The 25,818-nt window shown below is 45.4% G+C and overlaps 1 protein-coding gene across 5 annotated transcripts in view; it reads left to right on the top strand.

The window, feature by feature from the left end:
* Rdx (BTB/POZ and MATH domain-containing protein rdx) overlaps positions 1–25,818 on the top strand; it is a 108,945-nt gene that overhangs the window by 3,367 nt on the left and 79,760 nt on the right. For all 5 annotated transcript variants that reach the window (XM_076821514.1, XM_076821516.1, XM_076821517.1 and 2 more), the window contains exon 10: positions 368–426. In XM_076821514.1, the coding sequence (XP_076677629.1) occupies positions 368–426 (59 nt within the window). The remainder of the gene's footprint in view (positions 1–367; positions 427–25,818) is intronic.

Below are 25,818 nucleotides of genomic sequence, written 5' to 3' on the forward strand. Positions count from 1 at the left end.
GTCATATGTCGGTGCTATTAATGAAACGATTGGTGGCTTGTAACGAATTATGGTGAGAAAAATTTATGGATTTTTTTTTCGTTTTGTTGCTCCCACATTCGGGGATTTCGTACCTTTTAGTATCTTTTCGTTGGATATGTTAAGCATACTTCGCTGCAGGCATATTTCTAAATCGAAATAAGTTCATTGTTTCGTAAAATGATGTTTCTATCGTGTAGCTTGTTGGTTAGTTTCTTTGCTTCTTTTATCTTCGTAGATATTACATTTTGGGAATAAAGTACAGACGTTGCATGTATAAGGATATATAGGAATATATAGCATAAGTATTCTTGCGAGTTAATATAAATTATATGCTTCTTTGTTACAGGTAATCCATGAGTACATTCGCTGCGGTACAGTGGTAGTGACTTTGGCACACATGTTTCGGTGAGTTCCTTAATACAGATTTAATTTTATGACATATTGTAATGTTGGCATTGATATATCATGCGATCCAAACTGTCTCGTTTACATCAATATTGAATTCTTTCAATTGTATTAATATCTCATTGTATATTCAGATTATATTCAGAATCTGCTTTTCTTAATGGCAACTGTTAGTTTGTAATGATGTTAGGGTTATAGTAAGAAGTACGGTAAGGAACTATGGTAGAGAACTAGTCGCACAGAAAGTAGGGAAATTGATTCATAGTCCAGTGTATTATCTTATCTTCTTTAAATAATAGAACTGTTTTAAAAATATTCTGTAACACGATATGTATGATTATCAATGTGATGAGACTTCTAAAGTACTATATCAGTAAGAAAACTGATTAACTTCTTGCACAATGTATGGTAGAGTTCATGTCTTGTAAAAGAAGAACGCGAATACTGGAATATGGTCGTGTTCTCAAGTTGGTGTTTGAGTTTGCATACAAAATGTACTTCTTAATCATTAATCTCTCACAGTTTGTGTCTGTAGAAGCATCATACATGTTTGTTAACTTATATATTTCCTAAAATATTTGCATGATTTTACGAAACGTAACATCCACGATTCTTGTACTTCGTATTACATTTTCGCGATAATAATTAGGGACTCGATCGAGAGCAGGAATAATATTTCCGATGAAATGCTAAAAAAGACCGAAGCGAGAAACAGTATAGCAACCGTCATTATCGACAGAATCGTTTTCATTCCACGATAGTTGGAAATTTCACGATTTCCACCGCCAGATCACGCTCGCTGTTCCTCGTCTTCCATAACGTTTTTTTTCCCGTGCATTTTGTAACCGTATTTCAGTATCCGTTTTACAAACCTTTCGTGTTACTTTGCCACCTGAAACGAAACGTATCTTTGACACATCGCGTTATTCCGTGGCCCAAATGAACGTGTGCGAAAAATAGAAATTCCATCCTGGAACATTCCGAGGCATGCCGGAATGCTGTAACGTGAGTACGATCTGGCATTCAAAGAGTAACTTCTAAGCAAGTTTCAAACAATATATACACGTGACCGTACGGTACACTCGAAGCCAGATTAAATTAAGTACATCCTCTTATCGATTATGAATTCCGAAATGCACATTACTCGCTCGACCAACTTGAGAAACTTTTTGAATTAGCCGCTGTGCAAACAGTTAGGTTAACAAACAGTATATTAAGATTAAATAACTGTGACACATATTTTCATTCCCATAGTATTAAAACGTTGCGAAACGATATTACATTTTATTGTTCGCTTGGTATTTCTAACGTTTAGCAAGTTACGGCCCCACTTTAAACGTCCGCCATGATTGCTTCGTAATTCGATTGAACGGGAGGGTCATCCATCATGAATATTTCATATTTCGTTTAACATTCAGACGAAGTGTCAACAAAGCAATTAGCGTGCAAGTGAATTAAATAAATATATCGAGTTATCGGGTTCCGTTGCTTGCCGTTTAACGCCCCCGCCTCTTCGCTAATATCACGTAACGACGCTTACGTGGATTTCACTTTTCCCAAGACAAAAAGCAATTTCACCGCGCGGTCTGTCCATTTCTTCGACGGTCATTACCTTTTACTCTCGCGCCAACTTATTCACCGTACGACGTGCGGACGTTAAACGACATTTATCACGGCTAACGACATTGCCGCGCGTAAATGGATTCAAATCGGTCACGCGTCGGTTCGTGTATTTTAATCGATCGCCTCTCGCCGCCAAATCGGTTATCATTTCTTTTAAAATCCTTCGCTCATCCTTCGGCCGAATCACAAAGAAACAAACGGTCCTTGAATTCCCCGAATAATTCTGAAAATCTCCACCGTAACGGGATTGCGAATCTACTAGCGATATCGTTTCCTCGTATCTCGAGTGGAGTGGAAGTTAATAGCGGAACAGTTCGGACGGCGATAATTCCAAGTTACACGGCCCATTGTCAGAGGCTCGCTGACGCGTACGAAACGCCACCGGCCCCGTGCCCGCGGACGCTTAACCAATTTCCGCTTATTTTACCAAAATCGAGGTCGTGGAGCCGTTAAGCGTCAAGGATCACTTACGATCGTCAAGATTCTACGCGTATGACTCATGGGGCTCTTTTATCTCGACTATGATCCATCCCATATGCGCGGTCCCTGCGCCCGTGCCCCGTCGCGTATCGCGCGCACGCGTACGCGCGTTTAAATAATGCCCCATTGTTGCGAGGTAGTGTTGCCTTCCTCTTCTCCCCGTACCGCCGGGTTTCGCTTTGCTTTCTCGACTTTTACGCCCACCATCCGTTCAACGTTTTCGGACGCTTGCGTTGACGGGAGGGGGGATTGAACTCCTCGAGGAGGGGGGAAACGCGATTCGTAGTAATTTCTGCTCATTCTTACGTCGGCACCTATCTTCTAGACTTCATTTTTTTAAAAATAAGTTCTTAAAATATTAAACCGGGATAATTGAATCAACTGAGCTTTATTTTTATGTGCTTCATTCTTGTAAATTTTTTTATTATTCTTATTATTCTTATTCTTTTTATTTTTCTTATTTTTCTTATTCTTCTGATTCTTCTTATTCCTCTTATTCCTCTTATTCCTCTTATTCCTCTTATTCTTATTATTATTCTTATTCCTCTTATTCTTATTATTATTCTTATTATTCTTATTCTTATTCTTATTCTTATTCTTATTCTTATTCTTATTCTTATTCTTATTCTTATTCTTATTCTTATTCTTATTCTTATTCTTATTCTTATTCTTATTCTTATTCTTATTCTTATTCTTATTCTTATTCTTATTCTTATTCTTATTCTTATTCTTATTCTTATTCTTATTCTTATTCTTATTCTTATTCTTATTCTTATTCTTATTCTTATTCTTATTCTTATTCTTATTCTTATTCTTATTCTTATTCTTATTCTTATTCTTATTCTTATTCTTATTCTTATTCTTATTCTTATTATTCTTATTCCTCTTATTCTTATTATTATTCTTATTATTCTTATTCTTATTATTCTTATTCTTATTATTCTTATTCTTATTATTCTTATTCTTATTATTCTTATTCTTATTATTCTTATTATTCTTATTACTCTTAATACTCTTATTACTCTTATTACTCTTATTCCTCTTATTCTTATTATTATTCTTATTCCTCTTATTCTTATTATTATTCTTATTCTTATTATTCTTATTCTTATTATTCTATTCTTATTATTCTTATTCTTATTATTCTTATTATTCTTATTATTCTTATTACTCTTAATACTCTTATTACTCTTATTACTCTTATTACTCTTATTACTCTTATTACTCTTATTACTCTTATTACTCTTATTATTCTTTTTCTTCTTCTTCCTCTTACATATTTATAAATATATGATATCGAATAAACTTGCCCCGAATTTGCATATCCCTACAACTTTACAAATTGCATAAGTGTTAATTAGTTGAAATCGAGTAGAATTCCGGCTCGGGCTCCGCCAAATCGATTTTGTCGACGCTACAACATCGTGATCTGCCTGCAACGATTCTGTTGCCCGGCGAAACAGCTTAAATCGATCACTCTCGCTGTTCTCTTCTACGAAAGAGTCGCCCAGCGTCGCGGAGGTCTGGCGGCCCGTGCATTTATCCAGCACGGTTCGCCGTGGAAGCGGCAACTCTAACTCCACTACGGCATATTAAATATCCCCAGGACGGGAGGATGACTGGGGGCGCTCGAGGGTGAACGCGCAACTTTGCCAGGCCCGTCGCCTTCGCCCGGCAGTTCCTGCAGATTTCTCCCTCTGGCGGCTCCCAATGGGGGAGGGATCCCGGCGTGGAAGCCACCCTCGAAAAAAACGCGCCCCGTTCTCCTTTCGTCGCTTCGCCGTTCCTCCACAGCGGGAACAATCTCCCCCGGCTGCTCGCGTTAACTTCAACGAGCCACCCCCGCCTTTAGCTGCATTTCCAACGACCGTGATATTGTTTCCGCAGCAAAGTCGACGATACTTCGCAGCCAGTTCCCGGGGATGCAGGGAAATATCGTTCTGCACGATTCACGTTGCGGGTTATTAAACGACCACCCGCGAAATTCAGTTTTTAAGGGACAAAGCCGGTGGATGCGCTGCCTCTCTGTCTGGCTCGTGGCTATTTCGTACAAGGCTGCCCCCGATCGGGTGTGTGCGCACGGTGAAACTGTTTAACGATCAAATATCCTTTCTTCCACGGTCTCCTCTTCGCCGTCCCAACGGTTTGGCGACATCGCCGGGTTATGAAACGTCCTGTACACGCCACTTTCACTGTCGCGGCCAAGTTTCATAACTGTTATTATCGAGGTCATACGTAGGTTGGAGAGAAGCCTGGAGAGTGGCAGAGAAAAGGGTCCGCCACGTCTCGCTACCAATAATTGTCGCTCTTCCAATAGAGGGCCCTGCGAGAACACTATCCTCCGTGGATTATCCACTAGCCCAGCTTCCACTGGATCCCGGGTCCCTCAACTTTGCAAAGAAACCTAGGAGACACTGTCCTATTCAGTGGCGCACCCAGAGAGGGCCAAAGGGCCCTGGCACTCCCCGAAGAAAAAGGGAAAAAGAGATTAATATAACCGCGACTGAAGTAATTCAGGATTTTATTCTTTAAATAAATTGTTATAATCGCTTAATGAATTTTTATAGAATTTGTGTTCAAAATATTTGTGTCCTCTGAACTCGGCTCCCACAAGATTAAATCCTGAGTGCGCCACCGCGTCTTCTATTCAATTACGATATCAGCAAAGATTTGGCGGTGATCTCGCAAATCAGCAATTTAGATCCACTGATTCCTCTTCTATTAGATATTCAGCTATTCCCTCGTCATCCGTTCGATATGAAACGCGTCGCGCGGTCCTCCGAAGAGAAAGGGGCTCGCGCTGTTTCGCAGACAGAGCCGCGGGGGGGAAAAAGGACGAAGGCGACGTTACAGAAAATAATTGCAGATAATGCAACGCGCCGCGGTTTGTCAGTCGCATTGACACACATGTTACGTGCATCCCAGCGTGGCTGATGCGGTTTTCTGTGTGACCCGCGGCACACGCACCGTCGGCAGCCTCTCTCAGCAGAACTCGCACACGTACGCTACGTACGCTCGCGCAGGGCCACGCACACGGCTCGAGGCTGTGTGTAACATAATTTTCTGGTGTTTGCACGTGTCAGGGCTGCTGGCGCTCGCGCGGCGAGTGCTACTTTGGCTCTACCTTGCTGTCGCGGTACCGTCGCCTGGCTAAATGTTACAGGCTTATTAACGAGTCTGCCAGTCGCGGGAAATATGGGCTTCTGCGAGGTGCTTTTCTTTGCGGGGAGCCTGTGCCCTGGAAGGTGTCCTTGGGAGGTGCGGGTTGGTAGAGGGTAACGCGGCGACCGAGTTATCAGAGGCGAATAGTTTCACTCGATACCTAGTTCCACTGAAGTCGAATCTGTTCGTCTCGCGAACTCTTTGTTGTAGGAAGAGCGCGGTGATCTGGGTAATGGTTTGCGAATTCCTATGCGAACGTTCAAGTGTTCTTCGATTCTACTTTGTCCTAAGTGGTAGGTATGAAGTTAGACTTGGCTCGATAGCAGTTTCCGTGTTTATCAGCTGCTATTCCAGTTTGTATTTAATTTAGAGCTGCCTTATAATTGGTGTAATGCGTACTCCATTCTCCAGAAAGTAATGCTGCTCGAGGACACCCAGGAAATTCGTGTCGGTCGGTGTTGGAATTAGGCCAGGATCTCGGGTCTCTAGCCTTCTGGCATTATTTTCGTAAATAGTATTATGAGAGGCGCGTACAAAGGGGCGAAGTGAAATCTAGTTTTGAAAACTGTAAGGAGAAAGAGGATCAATTCCTCAGACCTCGATTTGGTCCCGGATCTCGTGCTGAATGACTATTCTAACAATTGAGGTATTCAGGTCATCAATAGATTCCTGCTTCCCAAGCCTGATGCTCGAAAATGACTGCCGCCCACAGCTCGACTAGCCTGACAAATATGGCCATCTCCCTGCTGAATGACAGTAAAGGCTCGAGGTTAATCCTTTCCTCGAAAACTGTGGGGAGAATGGGGATTGGTTTAATGGATCTCCTAAAGCTGCACCTTTCCACTACTCTGGCAAATTATTTTTCGCCCAGAAGTAATGTGAAAATTAAACGTAGATAAAAGTACAGGCGAAATCGGAAATTCAATCCACACTTTGACGGAGATTGTCACGTAAAAATAATTTCACGATTTTTACCTAATACTCTCCGTCAGCCTAAGTCGGTTATTTCCAAGGTGATTGCTCCGAAATCGGTAATTCCGGAATCATTTGCTTCCCGAAATCGGTTGCTCCCCGAAATCGGTAACTCCCCGAAATCGGTAACTCCGCGAAATCGGTAACTCCCCGAAATCGGTAACTCCACGAAGTCGGTAACTCCCCGAAATCGGTAACTCCACGAAGTCGGTAACTTCGCGAAGTCGGTAACTCCCCGAAATCGGTAACTCCCCGAAATCGGTAACTCCGCGAAATCGGTAACTCCCCGAAATCGGTAACTCCGCGAAATCGGTAACTCCGCGAAATCGGTAACTCCCCGAAATCGGTAACTTCGCGAAATCGGTAACTCCGAAGTCGATTATTCCAAAGCTACTTACTCTGAAAGATCGACAGCGAGCATAAGTTTGCTCCAAAAGATCATACACAGCAAATGGTTGTTTATATTATCCAGTAAATACCCAAACCAGAGCCTCTCATTTTCTGTAGCTACATCTGGGGATAAGGGTGTCCGGGTTCGTCCCACAGGCTTCTTCATCCCCAAATTTAAAAGCAGATTGTAGTCTGCAAACACGGGCCACATTGGCTGCTCGTAACAGTGACGTCCATCAGCTATCTTCAATCGTATCAGCACGTAGAAGGAAAACGTCGATGGGTCTATCGTATCGGAATATCGACTGTCGACAGTTATGAATCATGCCTCTTTACAAACTGCTCGATCCACCACGACGTGGCTTTTTACTCGATATCCGACAGCCGTCGCTTCTGGGTACTGTCGCTTTTCCTGGATCTCCACTGTCACTCGATAACGTCGACTCGTTCTTTGTAATCTCTGTTAAAGTCGAGCTCTGTTGACTCTCGTCTTCCTGCTTTCCGCCCCACCCTCCGACCGAGATCGATAGAAATAAAATGAATTGGTTCCTAGGAGAAGGAAAATTGATATATTTTGAAGTGGGAGGTATATTTACTCAGTTCTTGGGTTCCTTTCCACCCCTCGCGAAATTAATAAGTCCCACCAGTGAGATATTTATCGCCTATGGAAACAAACAACTTCATTCGTGCGATTCTTCCCAACGGTTCAGCCCGTAAGACGTCCATCGATCGACCAGCAAAGTATTAAGCTCTCGCAACCCCCTTTAAAAGGGAAACTGCACGTCACGAAGCTCGCGCAATCTTCCACGGAGAAATCGCCAGGGATTTGTCTTGCCCGCTCGATGGTAATTCGAGATAGGAAGATTCGAAGGGTCCCTCCCCTCCGCCGGGGGAGGAATGTGCGCGCGGGGTAGACAGGCTTATCGTGCTTCGCTTTCTCAAATACCTCGTCATTCGTCGCCTTTTCCCTCGTTTCCCACCTACCCTCTGTAATTATTTTTACAATCGATCCGAGGAGATACACCCTCTCCCCCGTTCCCAGCCAGAGGTCTCGATTTAATTGCAAAAGCGCCCGCGCGAGCACACCGGTGCCAGTCGATCAAAGAAACCGAGTAGTTCAGCCGCTGACATTCAATTACGGCTGGAATCGAACACGCCGGTCGTGCACGCGTGATCTTTCGCCGCGTAGACCCGTCGCGGGGAGTCACTTGTGCAAGAATATGATTGCCCCGGCGTAATAAGCTCAAACGGAATCCTTGGGATTCTCCGCGCCCCTCTCCGTGCCTCGCCAGGCGAAATCCTCCGGGAACCCTTGCTTCATCGATTCACCATCGAAACACGCTTCTTTCGCATAAAATATGGAGACTCGCGGAATCGTAGCTCGCGCAACATCGATCAAATGCGCCGCGCTCAACTCTGACCACCCCGCGCGATCCTCCCTGGAGCAACCCTCGGCCAGCATCCCCCCTCGATCACTCGATATTTACCAAAACGATACTTGTAACTTTTAATTGCCCCGGCTCACTCGCGACCAGCGTCGCAGTCTCGTTACTCGGCGGATGGTAAACGACAGGGGGTGGTTTTTAAAAATAAAAAGCCGCCGTAACTTCGCGGGAACCCGTGTTCCTCGCGTTCCTCCTTTTTTTCCCCTGCATCCGAGGAGCATTAACCAGGCCGTAAAACTTAGTTACAGACTAATTGCTCGCCTGCCCCTGGCCGAGGCCTGGCCGCAAGGGCAAGGGGAGAGGGAGCGATGGCTCGCGTTTCCCTTCGATATCGCGTTTCACTCGATATTTCACGCGGAAAGGGATCGCGCGATATTTCATCGCGCTCCCCGCACCCTCGCCTCTCCGGGGACTCAATAAGTTTCTTATCACTCCCCCAACTTTTTTTCTCCCCCTCCCCGGGCGAAAACAAGAACGCAGCCCCGTGCAACGCCCTGTAATCGTGCGGCCGCGCCCCTCCTTCGATTTTCGGCCGTCGTTTCCGCGTTCAACCGTCCACGCTTCCTCGCGGACCACCCTCTCCTCGGACCACCCCTGTCCAGGCTCCTCGATCAGCCGCGAATAATGATCCTAATAAGGACGAAACATCATCGGCATTCGGTTAATCAATCGCAAGCGGACCCGGGGTAGACCCGGACGAGGAAGGTGCCTCGAGGTCGGCGAGGTTGGGGTTGCTGCACGTGCATTGCGCAAGAGCGTTCACCCCGCTCAATACTCAGCGAGGGTACACAGCCGCGAGATAGGGAAGTGTGAGTGGGGAAGCGAGTCGGAGGGAGACGGGAGACACGGCGTTGGGGCACGCTGCGAGAAAGACGGAGGGAATCGAGCTAGTCGACCACCCCCAAAATGGGTTACCTACCTTTACCCACTTTGTGTACGATGAACCCCGCCTTTCACGGACCCCAACCCTCCACCTTCGGCGGATCTTTTGTGTCCCCCTTTTCCCGTGGAATTCGCGGATCCTTCGGGCTCGCCTGAATCTCGCACACCGGGGGGAGGGTTGGAATTAATAAGCCCCGGGTCGCGTGATAGCCTCGCGATGGAACGGCGGCAGCCTTCCGATGGACACCGTTGACGAGCAACAGATGTCGAGCTGCTGCGGGGACGCGGGGTGCGTGGAGAGAGGATTTTCAGGCTCTTCGAGGGTTTTCAGTGAGAGGGCGATTTTGGTAGATGTAGGTGGATGGGTGTTTAACTTTTCTATTGTGAACCCAGAGAAACTTACGCCAACTGTGTAACGTAGACCCTCGGAGAATATACTTTTGGCTGCATAGAAAAAAATTAAAAAGTTGTGCGAAGCTAAAGTTAATAGTGTGTCTGCTCAGAATTTAGTTGACTGTTCTGTTTATGGGCTCATTTCGGTTAGCGAGCCGATAAATTCAATGATTTTCAGGAATTTATTGAGTCGAAAATAATTATAATAATGGAATAATTTTTTTTTATTTATTAAACTACATTTCTACAGTAAGTAAAATATATAAAAGTAATAAGATTATTGATTTTAAAATGCTTCTGAAAGCGGTCTTGTTGACATGTTTAAAAATTCATGCCTCGCTTGATTTCAGCTGTTAAGCTTAACTGAACCTAAATATCCAAATAGATTCTTGATCATGTATGACTGTCGCTATCGCTCGGACTGTAATTACTGATTTATCTTAAAAATTAGCAAAATGGCGGGCAAAATGCAAGAAAAATGTTTTTCAGGCTTTTTCCTTTTGCTGTTTTCGATTTTAAAAGTAGGTTAGACTCGATGAAAATACTCGGTTGTAGTCCCTGCGAGAGTCATAGGTGTGCAGAATAAGCAGGGAAATTTATAAAGCAATCGGTTCGATAGATTATGAGATTTTATCTTCACGATGTGAAGAAATTGACGTTTCGAGAAAAACGCGTTCAAAGTTTTCATCTGTGTACTTTCGAAAAATGTTTAAAATGAAATCGATTTTTTTCAACCCGTCTAACCGGAATGACCCCTTAATACAAATGGTTGCTGAAGGATTACGATTGGCATTTGCTCGGCTGCCAGGGAAAGTGAGTGAACTCTCTCGTTGGCGGTTGCGTTGCAGAATGAAACTTCTAACTGGCTTTCTACGCGGTGGTAAACGCTGCTCACTCGAATTTGAGGGTATTAATAAAACAAATAATAGAAATGAGGAAACTTTTCTCGGTTTCATTTTGGTTTGAATAACTTGGTGGGTAGCTGAGGAAACTTCAAGTATCGATGAAATCAGACAACTAGAAATTGAAAATACGATTTCATAATCCTCCAAAGGAATCGTTCTATGTCCCTCCGCAAGTTTAGACAAACTAACTTTCACTATACCACGCTCGATGTTCAACTTTAGTCGACTTCTACTTCCTGGAACCTGAATTCAGATTGCATTTAAATCTCACAATTTTTCTCTGACACTATTAAGGATGTATCAACAAAAGTATATGAAATTTGATGTAAATCTAGATGTAAGAAACTCGAACGACAGTTGGAGCTTTATTTTTACTCCTAGAAAGGTATTTTTCACTTTACAAATGCTTTTTCAAGCTTTATTTGCTAAACTTTTGGCAGTGAAAATGCCCTGAATTCACAATTATCTCAAGTTATAATTTATTTCTTTAAAACGGTGCAGTGAAAACAATCGAAACTCAGCAGACGTTTTCATCTATCCATATGCTACGTTTACAAAAAAATTGAAAACATTTCTACCATTTCGTCAACATTTTTTCAGCTATTTTATATCTCAAGATCCTCTTTCCATAAGAGTACATGTGAAATCAATGAAAATTAAAATCGTTATAACTCAGCAACCGTTTAGCGAATTCGTTCAAAATTTTTAGAGCACATGAGGAATTAAAAAGAACGATCTCTCAAATTTTCATCAACTCGGTACCGTTTTGAAGATAGGTCGGATGCATCCTTAACTCGGTGATCGCGGAACAAGTCGCGATTACACAATTCTGAAGCGGTTAATATCAGCAGCCTTGGGGTTAATTATTCCTTTTGGTGTTGAAAAGTTAACCTTCAACTATCACGTATAGCTTGCCAGCAAAAAGCCGTTCTTACGTCAGTATTGCAGATACACCGAGCCCCATTCTTGTTCCCTCTATCCTCGGAGGAAAGGCAAGCTGCCATCGCGATAAGCGATTCACTCTTTCCCCCGAAGAGGATTAAAATTCACTACAGGGATTTCACGTCGGACCAATCGGTGGCGCGTTTAATCCTCCATCCATCACGGTCACATTATTTCCTGCTGTATCACGTCCGCGACAATGCATCTAGCTTCCCTCTCGCCTCTGAATTATTACTCCGACCCGCGACTTCTATCCTCTAGCAAACTCGGCGGTGGAATTGAATTCTCCAAATTGCTGGATTAAACTGACTTTCCGTCGGTCGATGACAGAAATCCCTTCTCCCCGCTCTGAGGAGTATTCTAGCCGAAGCCCGATGGACTGGAAATGGAAATTTTCTTCGCAACAGCGATAGAATTATAAAAATCATATTTCCCCGGCTAAATCTCTGCAGCGTAAAATTTCATTCAAATTGTACTTCGATTCCGGCGGCGCTCGTGGAAAGAACGAGCCGTTTCACGAGCCTCGACAAACACGCCAACGCGATACCAAAGATAACGATTGCTCTTAATTAGCCGGCGGCACAGATTGACAATTTTTTTTCTCGCTTTTCCCCGCCCCTCCCCCGTTTTCCCTTTAATCGCGTCGCGCCCCGTATTAAGCTATCTTCATGCAAAACGTTATCTGCGGTGGCTGACGAGCTGCCGTCGCTGATAGCTTTAATTAAATCGAGTAGCTGAAAAATGAGGCGAATTCGTCGGGTCGACGCGTCGGACAGACCAAACAGGCGTATCGATTAACCGGCCCGGGTTCCTGCCGCTTAAAATGGACATTATTGGCGAGGCTGCTGGTGACATTAACGCGCCGAACGCGGCGTTTTACAATCGCGCGCGTGTGTTAAAACGGATATTGGAATCTCGACGTGTAAACGAGGATCTTAATATATTAAGAAAATAAACAGCGCGAGCCACACGATTCGCGCTCGTTGCTTACGGAATTTCGTTGCGGAAAAGTTTGACGGAGATAACTGGAGGCACTTATCTCGATCTGTTTTCAGCATTCAGAGTGGGATTAATACGAATTCTGACAAAAGTATTTCGCGGATATCGATAGTAAGTGGTGTTGGTATTTTGTTCGTGGACTTTTTTCAGCTGATATTTCTCTGAACATTATAATTAGTTTATCTCCTGCTTTGCCAGAGCAGTTGGTTGAACGGAGAAGACAATCGGAGCAAAGCCTGCGGATGAATTGCCTTTCATTCGGTCCTTCATATCCATCCGGATAATGCGAGACTCTGGCCAGAGCGTGCAAAGGAGGAACTTCTTCGGCGCTCCTGTGGCGCTCGTTGAAGGAACAAAGAAAGTTCGAAAGCACCCCAAGCCTGTTAGGTACGAAAGAAAGCGGAAAAGAAAGTTTTCATTATGACGGCAAGGCTCGAATGGAAAGATCGAAGGATCACGGGAAGTTTTAAGGGACTCGGGGGTTTTCCTCCCCGAGTGGAAGAGCAGGTAGACGGACTCGCGAAGGAAACCGTCGTCCTCCGTTCAGCCAGGAGCAAGTATACTTTCTTAAAACCCTCGCAAACTGCTCCCTAATACCGATGATCCTCTAAATTGCTCCACCCATCGATCAGGAACACCTGAGCTGTGTTTAAAGAGGATTAAACTCTAATTAATCAGGAACTCTACGCTCGCTCCGTTTACACGCGTGTAATTATGAAACTCTCGCGAGGAGCTCGCTGGTCTTGCCGGTTGCGAAGTGATTTTCGAGTTAAGTCGCCTTCCCTGGTTAACAGATTTCCCTTTGACGTTGCGTCACGGGGAAAGGTTGTTCACACCTCGCCGAACCTTCTCTAATTAAGAATACAGACCTACTAACGCCAAGCGACTCGAGCGATAAATTCATAAATAATAAACCGTCGTGTTTCCTTTTTTTTTTATCACAGAGAAGATTGCTCAACCCTCCGCCGCGAAACCCATATCTGGAATTAAAGAAGCGATAGCACCGATCAATTAATTCTCCTCTCCTTCGAATCACGAGCCACCCCACTATCTGCCCCAGATTCGTAAACCGCAACAGTTCCTAAATGTCCAACTTAAACTAACCCCGCCCCCCCCCCCTAAACACTGGCAACCCTTGTCGGCTCCGCGAGACTCCCGGCGAACGTTTTATCTCCGTATCTGTTTCGTAGCGACCGTGGCTATTCTACTTATCCTCGGCACTGTGCTCCGCGATATCGCGGCTTTCTGTTCCACATTAGCCGCCTATGAATACTTCATTGTACCCAGACGTCTCCGCGGGCCTGTGTGCAAGTACTGGCAGATAATATTCATGGAATGAAATCGCACTCGCGACCATTCCGCTTTCTTGATCGCTCGCCCGGCGACTTTTAATCCTCGAGCACCGTCGGCTATCGGCCGCTGTCGTTCACTATCGTTCGCTATCCTCGACTAACGGGCGCGATGGCCGGTCCGCGATCGATCCTGTAGCCAAGCGAGCCGGCAGATAAGATTTCCAGCCGGCTCCGGCGTCCTTGGCTGGGAGCATTGAAAGTATCGAGTTATCTGCGCTCCGCGGGGCACGCGGAGGGTGGCGGGGGAGGCGGTAGGTGTCGCGCGGTTATTCGCGCGCGAAAAACGGGGGCGTTATCGCGAATGAAGCGACCGACAGAATTTGATGGAACTCGATATCAGCTCGCGCGTAACCTCGAAAAACGGAGGCGTGTGCGTGTACAGGCCAAGCCTGTCACGAACGGGTGTGGAATGGAGGGGAGGCAGGCACGTTACACATATTTGAGGTCAGGAGATATAAATAAATGCTAATATCAACAGGCGCTGCGCGGCCAGTTTGATATCCAAAGCCTGGTTTCGTTCGGGGCCTGCACGCCGGCCGGCCTTTCTGTACACCTCTCTGCCCGACCATAGGTCACCGTCCAATTCAGATAACGGCCCCGCGATAGGAAACGTTTCATCTAGGATTTATGGAACCTCGCGGCCCCGCTCTTAATACGATCAGCGGGCCGCGGTATCTCGCGATACTCATCGCTCCGCGGATGGGTGCGCGCTGTGGGGGTAGGATGGTCCATGACCAGTGGACGTTGGAGTATCAGCTCTGCAGGGCACACGTGGGACCTGGCAGGCCCAAGTTCGCGTGATATTGAGAAAGACAACGACGACTCGTAGGGTTGAAGAGATTTGTTGTTGTATATTTTTGTTAATTAATGGTGCCATGGATTGCACTGGCGGACAAAAGGGTTGCCACTTTTTCGATTTGTTCTATTTTGCTTATTTTTTTTTTTTAGCATACATTTGGGACTGTGGTATGTTCAATATGCATATACTGGTGGAGAATTTAAAGCTGTAGAAAACTCAGTTGAAGTTGAATTTATTTCACTGGCACATAAAAGTGTTATATGACATTGAACGGGGTAACACATTTTTGGGGCCGACAAAGAAGTTACCACGTTTAGTTACTTGTTTGGTTGTCCTAAAAGCAAAAGGTGCCCCACAAAATATTAGATTTTATTATTCATGTTCAAAAGTGGTAACTTTTTGTTGGCTTTAACAGTGTGTTGTCTTGTTTAATGTTATGTAGGGTTTTTGTTTGTTAGTTAAGTAAGTTCAACGGTAACTAGGTTTTATAGAGCTTTTAATTATCTTTCAGAATATGTATATTAAGCACATCCTGCAGTTTTGAGTTGATATTGAAAAGTAATAGAAGTAGGGTGGTTTCAAAAAGTGGTAACTTTTTTGTTCGCTATTGTGTAGTCTAAACATTTCTTTTCGCAATACTTATGTCCATGCATTTCTAGATTCGAAGATATCGGCCTGTGAGGCCCAACGTGTGCAGTGGTGCAATTTTAATTTACGTGTGCGCTGGGGGTAGGGAATTCAATCCCGCGATTCTGGCTGGTTTTTGGATTCCAAAAACCCCAGGATCTGATATAACTAATCCTGGGAATTTAGGGATTTTTTTTTAAAAATATAAATTACTTTACGAACACCTGAAAAATATAAAAATAAACAGAATAAATAAACACAGCCATTTGATAATAATAAGGACAATAGTAGTAATAATGATTGATTTAAATAATAACATTAAGTCGCTTATAACAACACTACATTTATTTTTACAATGATATTCTCACTTTCCGCTGTTTCGAAATCTTTACTGTATTGAGTTATTTATTAAGACTTTTATAATTTTTCATTGTCCTACTGTTTTTATCGTTAAAAATGATTCTAACTTATGTTTCAGACTAACGATAGAAGGTAAGTTTCTTTACTGTAAATAAAAATTTAGATTTCTAACACATAATAAATCATTTTAATTCCTGCAATTTTCTATTACCCAATCCCGGGGTTAGTCCCAGAATCCTGGGTTAGACTTTAAGAAATCCCGCAATCCCTGGAGGGCAAATAATGTGGGGTTGGATAGTGGAGGAAAGGGTAGAAGAAGGTTGAAAGACACGTCTTCATAGAAATCAAAAGTAACAAAATTGAGCGCCGATGCAAATTCAGCAAATTCAATGAGTTACTAGGCAATCGGTATAGTACACTTCTAGTTGCACCCTCGGTTAATAATCCTCCTGTTCTTCCTGCTTTTTCGGAATCGTTGGGGAACGATGCGCCCCACTCTGCGGGCGATATGTAACTGGCCGTTGCATATTACACCTGTAATGTCGGTCGCGCGACGTATCGGGAGCCCACATGCCCACTCGCCAGAGAATTACATACAACCGTATGTGTGACGACTTATCTACGTAACCTACTCCACTTGTAACTGTTTGCGGGAACACTTCCTCATTACACGTGAACGCGCCCACTGTTTTCTATCGATTGGCCCGCCCACCTCTCCACATGCATCTCATCTTTCGGCCCCCAGGTCTCGTTCCGCTTCTGCCCGGCTAACGCGATGCTGTGCTCCGCTGACATTTGAATTTATATCCGCGGACAACGGCTCGATATGGGCCGCGGGGGGCTGGGGACAGGGGCTTTCGGCTTCTCCTTTGACGTCATTGATGGGCTGCTCCGAAACCATCTGTGTTTCGGATTAGAGGAGTATTTTCGAGCGGGAGCCGTGCTATCGGTAGCTTTGGATGTTAAGTGATGAAAGGTGTACGGTTTCTTTGAAAACAGTATAGCTGACGATTCTTCTATCTTCTGCGTTCAAATCTTTTCTAACTGCTTTGAGTGGGTATCGCGGAATTAAGGATCAAGGAAACGTTCCCAGACTGAGAATTCTGATTTTAATGAAAATTCTCGTGAGTGTAGAGTAATTATATCAGTGCAATTTTTTCCCGATGGAAATTCACATCGAAGGGTTGAAATTAGCGCTTAAAATTATCGCGGTTAAGAAACTAGAAAGTTTTTAATGTAACTTCGTAACGGTGCGAGGTAGAAGAAAACTTCGAATATAAGAATCCTTCAATTTTTTATTCTCTGTCACGCTGCCAAGAGGAAAGCAAAGTTCTATCGAAAAGCCACTAGTAAATCCAAGGTCTTCAACAAGGTTCGACCAAAATTTATTATTCCATCTCCACTGGACACTTTCACTAATCAAGGTGATAGCCAGTGATCACTTTTATCCCCAGTTCCCTGGCAATTCACCTCGAACACCATCACCCAATAAATCCCAGCAAAAATTGGAGCTGCAGGCTCTAAAGCGATATCGTGTGTCCCGGTTGCGCGATCCACGTTCGATTCGCGGCGAAGCCGAGCGTGGCCAGATGAGCGAAAAACAAGCGTGCATGAGCGAGATGCCGCGGATAAAGGATTGATACGCGTGTCGAAATAGTCTGTGGAAGCATAGGCTGCCTCGATAACGAAGTAATTGCTTCTCGCTACGCCTTTCGCGGCTGGCGAGCAAATTGCAACGCGCTACGGGCCACCGAGTGAAAAATCGCTTCTTTTTTTTTTCTTTTTTCCTCTCCCTGCCCTGCTCCCTCTTCTTCCTTCCCTCTGTGGCTGGGTAAGCACGGCGCTTCGCAGCCATTGGCTGGCTCCGTTTATAAATTTCAACGAGACTCGACGGGGCCCCCGGTTAGCCGCAGAAAACAATTTCAATCGATGCAACACCAGCGCGAACACAGCCAACAGGCATCCCCGTTCACGTGCCCCCCAGGATGCACTTGTGCGCCGCAGAGACCTTGCAACCGCTTGGTACAGTGTTCGATTCGATCGATCTGTTGTTCTGTCCCTGACCTAAGCCGCCCGTCTAAGTCTAGCCCTACGCGAATTCGCGGCTCTAATTTGTTCCGGGAGGATTTTCGCGGGTCGCCTAATTTCTGCGGGAACCGGGTGGCTTTGGTAGGACAGAGAGACAGGTTGCACCAAGCGGAACTTTGCTATATAAAATAGCAATAAATATTTAATTTAATAATGCCCAACTGGTGCACAGGAACACTTTGAGTGGCGCAGGGTTTTCAGAAATACTTTCGATTCCTCCTAAAATATACCAAAGTGGATTGGGTTGGTCCATATGAAATTGGGGATGCGATAAGAGTTGCTAATGCTGGCTCGCTACTCGATAAATGTCACAGAAACTGCAAGAAATAACGTAAATAAAATAGTTAAAAAGCAGAAAATATATTCGTTCAAACCGTGAAAACACGACGGCGTCAATCAAAGGGTGATTAAGCTCGATATGGTCCCTCTAAATAATAGACAATTAGTTTCTTATACTGTAGACTATGCTTTTAGGTGATCAAAGTGATAGTAAGTGGGTCTTAGGACCCATACACTGCCCTCTTCAGTTAAAATGTCCTATCTAACATTTTGAAACAATCGAGAAAACTGAAGTCTTATCATTTCCTTTGTACCGTCCTTATTTCCCTTCATTCAAATTAAAACATGTTGCCATTATTTCGCAACAGCCTAATATAATTTTGTGTAATACGTGTACCAGTAGGTGATGTATTATTAACGTACCAATTAATTAATTGCTTTATACAGGATATTATAACCATTTGGAAATGAGTTAGGTTAAATACATTATACTGTTTATAAATCTTTACGAAGCACGTAGAGTGTTCTAACTTTACTTAAAAGGTAAAAGACGCGTGGAACTTCAAATATTTCAACATATCTAAAAAAATGAAAAAATGCTAAATAGAACAGTTTAACTAAGGAGGGCAGTACACCTCCACTGTGAGTCCCACTTGCTAGAAAATTAATTTCACCCTTAATATTCCCCCGTAAACAGTCAACTAGGTTAAATGGACTTAAAAAGAAGCTTCTGATTTTTCATACAAAAAGGCACACAATGCCCCGTGGTTTCGCGACCATTTACCCACTTTCAACGCCAACGATCTTACACTCTCCTTATCGCATCGCAGCTTCCCAGCCAGCCTCGTATTACCGGCAAGATGATTTATTAGGGAGCAGCGAAACGGTCGCCCTATCGCGAGCGCAGCTCTTCGTATCACCTGTTCATTATCTCGCCGCGAGATAGGCCCTGGGATCTCCGTCGTTTCCCTTCTTTTCGATCGGCGCGTAGCGGTATCGACGAGCTTTATGCCCGGCGATGCTGGCCTGGTTTCGTTGTTAAGCCGCCTCCTAGATCCACAAACTATTAATCTGTTAACCTACCTGCCAGCGGCACTGGCAACAATCGCCCGAGCTATCGAGCGACCTGGCCGCTCGTTTCGATCCTCGTCGGCTGACAGTTAACGAAATCGTTCCGCCGTCTTTTACGAGGCTTTTACGACCGGCCACGTGGTCGATAGCGCAGAGCCATTCCGCGCGCTGCATCGAGGGTGTACGCGCGACAACGCTCGCCGCCGGACGCTTCCGTCTATAAAAACGAATCCTTTTAAGAGCGATTAAAATCCCCGCCCCCTGCTCCCCCCCCACCCTGGGCTTCTAATTAAATGAACTACATTTCGCAGCTGGTCGTCGGACCCGTTGTCGTCGCCGCTCTGTACGAAGTGTAACCCCGTTTGCGAGGAGAAACTTCCTTCGCTGTAATATCGCGGCCCAGCGACAGAGTGAATTATCGTTTTAGAACGTATCCACTGTTTAATTAAACCCGGGGCCTACTTTCCGAATTTTCAACTCTGCGGGGGGAGGGAAAGAAGTGCTTCTGGATAGCATGAGGTGGCGGTAGGGATGGTCCTTAATTTTGTCGTTTCGCTTTGGGGTACCGATCTCCATTAAGGGGTTGAATGTGGAGATTGGAAGATTAGGGGCGATTTGAACTTTTGTGGGATAGATTTTTATGTAGGTTTCGAGAATTCGTGTGGAAGGGTTAATATAATAATAATTCTTTATAAAACAGTACACTTTACAAAAGAAAATATATGAGAAAGCGATACAGAAAAAGAGGAAAAAGAAATTAAGATATTGCCTCTAAGGTGTCTTTTAACCTTTCAGCGCCGGTACCTGGATCCCGTTGAAGGAAAGATATCCCGTTTTCTTTTCACCTTTGAAAAGAGTCTGAATTTTTATAATTTTATATAAATTTTTTTTTTTATTCTTTCAGAGCTTACAATGCATGAAACAAATGAATACAGGGTTCAGGTAGGCCTAGCTTTCTTCAATGAATAAAAGTAGTGGGTCAAAAACGACCCGAGGGACATAGTAGGTTTAACTTATCGTTAGACCCAAATTAAAATGTCTAGCATTTCCTTATCGCGCTCAGATGAACGATATCTCGCAGAGTATTCCGTAGAATTCAGAAATCCCAGAGTGAAAGAATCACCGCCCCCAGGTGGAAGGCGCGACGGTGCCAAGGATTTGCACGCCGCCGCGATAGGCGTAAAGTTTATCGAATCGATCCCTACCTGTGGCGACGAGGACCCTGTTCCTGCCGGAACAAGAACAACGGCCCACACCACGGTGGAACGTGAGCGTTCACGTGGCTCGCGATACCGTAGTGGGGCCTCGCACTATCTTCATTCTGCCGTGTCCCTCCCACTGAGAGACGTTGCTCTCGATAGAACGAGAACGCAGGTGACGGGTCACCGGCAGGCTATTTACCTACTTTAACCTGCCTCGCACCTACTTCACCCGTTGACCTAAAGTGGCGCTTCTACAAGCGTTGGTCCCTTCCCGAAAACAACGCCGCTAGAAATCCTCCGAAACCAAGGGGAAACGAAAAATCCCATTTAAACATCTGGGAACTCTTCATTTTCCTTCATCGACGATTCTGCTACCTATTGCTGTAACAGTAACTACTACTGATTCTGTGAAAATATATATTTTTCAATCAGTGTTCTCTTTTTAATATTAAGGATGAATTTCAGTGATAATCCTAGCCAAAACTTAATCAAGTTTTTCTAAAATTGGAGCACAATTTTCAAAGATTTTCGCTTATTTTTAATATTACCGTTCATCTTTAAGTTATAAGTTAAATAACTTAAAAACTACCGAACAAGTTCTTCTAAAATTTAGCGAGGGGTTTTACTATTGCAGAGAAATTCGTTCCTCCAATTTTCAAAATTTTTCGCTTATTTTTAATATTACTGAAGTTCATCCTTAAGTCGAAGCAATACTTTTCTAAACAGTTTTTTTCTAATTTACTTGAAACTGTCAATGATGAAGCTGCACCCCTCAATTAATACACTATAAATTTCTAATCACAATGCCTTTATCCCCACCGAAGAGTCTATCTTTCCGTGCCATTTAATTTCCATCCCTCTTCTAAAAGCAAAGAATATGTTTCACGATTTCCTCACCCCTTCTTAAGTCCCGAGCTCCCGAACCCCGGCGTGGCGACGTACCACGTGCACAGGGCCCCGCCGAAAGCAATCTCTTACCACCTCGCCTCTTTCGCGGAGGGGCGAGCAAAAGGTGTATCGAAAAACTCGTCCTCTTTGAGCGAGCACCTCGACCTGGCGCAATAATCAGCTTTAACCGGCTTCGGCGTGAAACGGATGAAATATCGACTAAATATAACCGGGGCCAGGAACCGGTGGAAAAGAGGGGCAACCAGACACGGTGGGAGCCTCGTGCCACCGCGAATGTAGGACATCGCCTCGTCTTCGAAAAAGATACACGAACGGCGGAGGGACCGATTACGTTACTGTTAACGCCGATTCTCTATGCGCGCGAATCAGGCGCGCCCGTTTATTCTCTTTGCGCGCACGGACGGTGTCGACACAGCCTGCCCCTGCCTCCGCACCAGCAATTTCGGTCACCCGAGAAAGTCTTCTTTCATCGTACACCTCCGATCTTCGTCGCTCCGAAACCCTGCTGAATAGGAATAATAACAACACCCACGGCACCGCAGCATTTTCCAGCAATTATGCCGATTTCTCCTTTGTCCCGCGTGGGAGGGAGGGCCGCAGGTGTGTCGCTTCCAGCCGAACTTCGGACCCCCATGGCTTTCACCTCTGGAAGACACTTTCGCCTAGGACGCCCCGTACGTAAGCACCGACGGGGTACCTGACTCTCCGCACGAAGCCGATTTCGGGGAGTGGAGATCGGTTGTGATCGGGGAACGAGCTTTTGTCGATGGCTCGTAAGGGGACGTTTGGGTTGCCGAGGATCGTGGAAAACTGCGCCGATGGGAGTGCTCGAAATCCGCGCGGCCATTGTGCTGGCTCTGTACCGCGGTCCTTGGAACGTCGCGCGACGGTTCAGAGAACTAGTTCAATTAGAGAAAACCGCGGAAAAGGAGATATCTCTACTGGCGCATCGAGGTATGAGGGTTTCGGGGGCAAGCCATCGTCGCCGGCCCGTAAAAGAGCGGGAGCTCGTGAAATCGGCGACCTTCTCTCCGTCCAGTAGAACCTTCTCCGACGATAGGCATCTCCTCCTCGGCCACGACCCACTGCTGGCTACGCCCCTGGGCCACTTCACCGATATGCCGTTTCGCGCCGGCCGCGAGCTGGCCTCGCCACTATTTTTCGGCCCGTGCTCCGTTTTTTCGCCTCCGCGCCGCGGGAAATTCGAAATTCAGGCCGCCACCTGGGCGGCTCCGTCCTTCCGCGCCGTATGACGCTGCGCGCTTCCTTAGGGCGCGCAACTGGGGCTCTCTAACGGCGGGAAATTTGAAATTAGAAACTTTGCTTCTATAGTTTCACGATGGTCGTTTAAACTGTAGGGAATTGAACACTTGGAGCGCTGCATCGCGTGAATGATTTCGAAATTGGCAGAGCTAGGTATGCTCGTCGTCTCTAGTGGCGCGAAATTCGAAATTTGAAATTTGAAAAGTGAAATTTTTAAATTTTTATATTTTATATTTTATATTTTATATTTTATATTTTATATTTTATATTTTATATTTTATATCTTATATCTTATATCTTATATCTTATATCTTATATCTTATATCTTATATCTTATATCTTATATCTTATATCTTATATCTTATATCTTATATCTTATATCTTATATCTTATATCTTATATCTTATATCTTATATCTTATATTTTATATTTTATATTTTATATTTGAGACTTGAGACTTGAGACTTGAGACTTGAGACTTGAGACTTGAGACTTGAGACTTGAGATTTGAAATTTTTAGTTGCCTACTGTTTATGCTACTCGATGAAGTTGGAACGGGATATTCGATGGGTGTTCAGGGTGCCCTCGAGGTGAACTCGAGCAACGGCGTCGTAAAAGACGGAAAGCTGGAGCGAAGGAAGGCAGGACGGTGTTAATGCACCAGCTGCTAAGTGTTTTAGCGTTAGCATTTTGATCGTGAGCGTAAATCTGGTTGGGTTGGCCCGCGAACGGGGAGAGATTTACGCTACGACCGCGTGCACGGGAAGATTTACGAGGCGCGTTGCTCGCGGGAAAATGGCGCTTTTTTCCGGGGGAGCTGGAAAGTAATATCGAGTGGAAGTTGCAAGCCGCTTGTTCCACGGCTGCGCTCCACGGCAATCCCGTTTCCCGTGCTGGAGCACCGTTCACACGTCCTGCTAGTAGATTCTGGTCGGACTTGTTTCTGTTATTCGCGGGTCAAAGAGGGCTCAGATATCATCGAAGACGCTACGCACGGGCTGCGCGGAAGCTGCTATCTTTATTTCGAATCGAGTTTATCCGGAGCCACGATAAGAGCAGAGCCTAGATACGGCCCTCCAGCTCTGTAACAATAGAGAGGACTATGGCCTCAACTAGAGCGAGAGCAAACAACTATGCTTAGCCGTGCGTTTCCAGCACGATTTCCACCATGATCTCAGGATCGTCATTTCCAACGTGGCCGAGGGACCTTTCCGCAGTAGCGAAGGATCTAAGGATCTACATTCTACAGGCGCTTAGAAGCTAAACTCTAGATGCCACCTAGGGTAAAGGACCCAATTACTGTCACCCTAAGCTGTTTTACTTAAAGTAACGAATAAATTTTGTGAAACATAAAAAAAATTCAGCATACAATTGAAACTGTTATTTATACGATACAAAAAACAGCACTTAATTTTTTCTTCGTCAATTTGGACAAAACTATCACGAATTTAAAGCGGATATTAGGAGAGTGAAAACGACGACTTCCTAACTAGCGAAAGAGAAAAGTAGGCGTTAAAGAAAATGCTGTAATTCTAATATTTAAGCTATTAACATAACAACGTTACATATCACACAGCTACCATTTCTCCCCAACTGAACATCTCAGTTCTTTTCTTCTCATCACTGTTTATAGTCCTACAAGAAAATACGTTAAACATTTCACCACCACTGTAGGGACCACCGATACTCCCAAAAATCCACATGGTACCACCTTCAAGTCCCAGCAGCGAATGTCTGAAAACCCTCCACCAGTAGCCGAGGAGGAAACCAAGAAATTCTCGCGGCTACCGTACGATCACGCTCGGTGGCGCCGAAAAATCGGTTATCCAGGTCGCGCGACCACTCTCCTCATCAGCGGAGTCCCTTGACGGATTTGTGGCCCGCGTGGATCAGTGTTGGGGGGGCACGCGTAGGTGAGGGAAGAACGGAGTGCCTCGAGAACCTCGGGAAAGGTCCCCGAAGCGGTGTGCGCGCTCTGCTCGAAGAGGAGCAGGCGGACGACGACGACGAGTCAGACGTGCCGAGGCTATGACCGCGTTTCTTGGTGGGCTAAGTGGCACGCGCCTACCTGCCCTCTCTCGCCTTCCTCCATCGCCTCCTCCACCTCTCCCCCTTCCAACGCGTCATCTGCCACCTCCCGATATCAAATAGGCCGCACTCGATAAGCCCTCTGTCTCGCTCGTGCCCGCGGAGCGCGCCGATGCTCTCCGTCCCGCCGACGATCCATCTCGTCACGGCTGTCGCCGCCTTTTTTCCCTCCTCGCCAGCGGCACGCACACCTAAACGCGGATCTTCACTTTCCCCGTTCATCCACGGCCCCGGAAGAATACGCTGGCCACCGCGCGCCCTTAGCCACTGCACCCTGCTCCGCGACTGTTCGTACGAAGCCGAGGGTGTCTGTTTGGGAAGATCGAATCCTCGGGGATCCTTGTCGCTTGGTGCAGGTAGAAGGTGATTGGAGAGAGGTTTGGTTGGCCTGAGGAGGGTCTGAAATTGGAGTGTCGTTATCGATCCCTGTGCGTCAGGATTAGAAAGCGTTGCGAGGATTGGAGTAGTTTAGGCGAGAAGAATCGAGGAGTTAACATGGTAAATGGCTGGAAGCGTCAGAGGGATTTTCAGTATTCTTTTTTTTCGCAAGCACAACGATGCTGGCACTGGCTGAGTTTATCGCGGCATGGAATTTATATCCTGTTCCTCTAAAGAAATAATTTCTAATCCACTTGGCACTTGCATCGTTTACCATTTCGACGGCTCGTATCGTAGAGGATCAGGTAAGGTGTGCACGGGGTGAGAGCATGGATTCTGAATGGATGATTCCACCTCGTTGCATCACTGTTAGGAAGCGTAGATAGCGAAGTAGCGATGGCAGGAGTAGGGTAGGTATCGGAGTAACTTAGCCGTGATACGAGCGTGATTCATGTTAATGATAAGGCTCGATGAGCGTCCCGACGTTGGAGTTTCGTGGCCGATGACGAAAAGGAATGGTTCTCACGGCGTGGGTGATTTACGAGGCGATCTCGCGGCGAATAGCGATATGGCGTTCGCTAGCAATGTAAATACACCGAGTACCAGCCGTTTAGAAACAGGGCCGCGCATCACTTGAGAAACTCTCCCTTCTACCTTCTCTCTCCTCCCCCCTGCCCACCCACCCCCCCGTCACCCTAATGCCTCGCTTGCATTCCTCCCCTCCCGCCCTCCTTCGCCGTGCTCATTATCACGATTTTCCATTACCCTCGTTCGAATTTCCAC

This window comes from Andrena cerasifolii, chromosome 10 (genome assembly GCF_050908995.1).
Source record: "Andrena cerasifolii isolate SP2316 chromosome 10, iyAndCera1_principal, whole genome shotgun sequence".
Classification (NCBI taxonomy): Eukaryota; Metazoa; Arthropoda; class Insecta; order Hymenoptera; family Andrenidae; genus Andrena; species Andrena cerasifolii.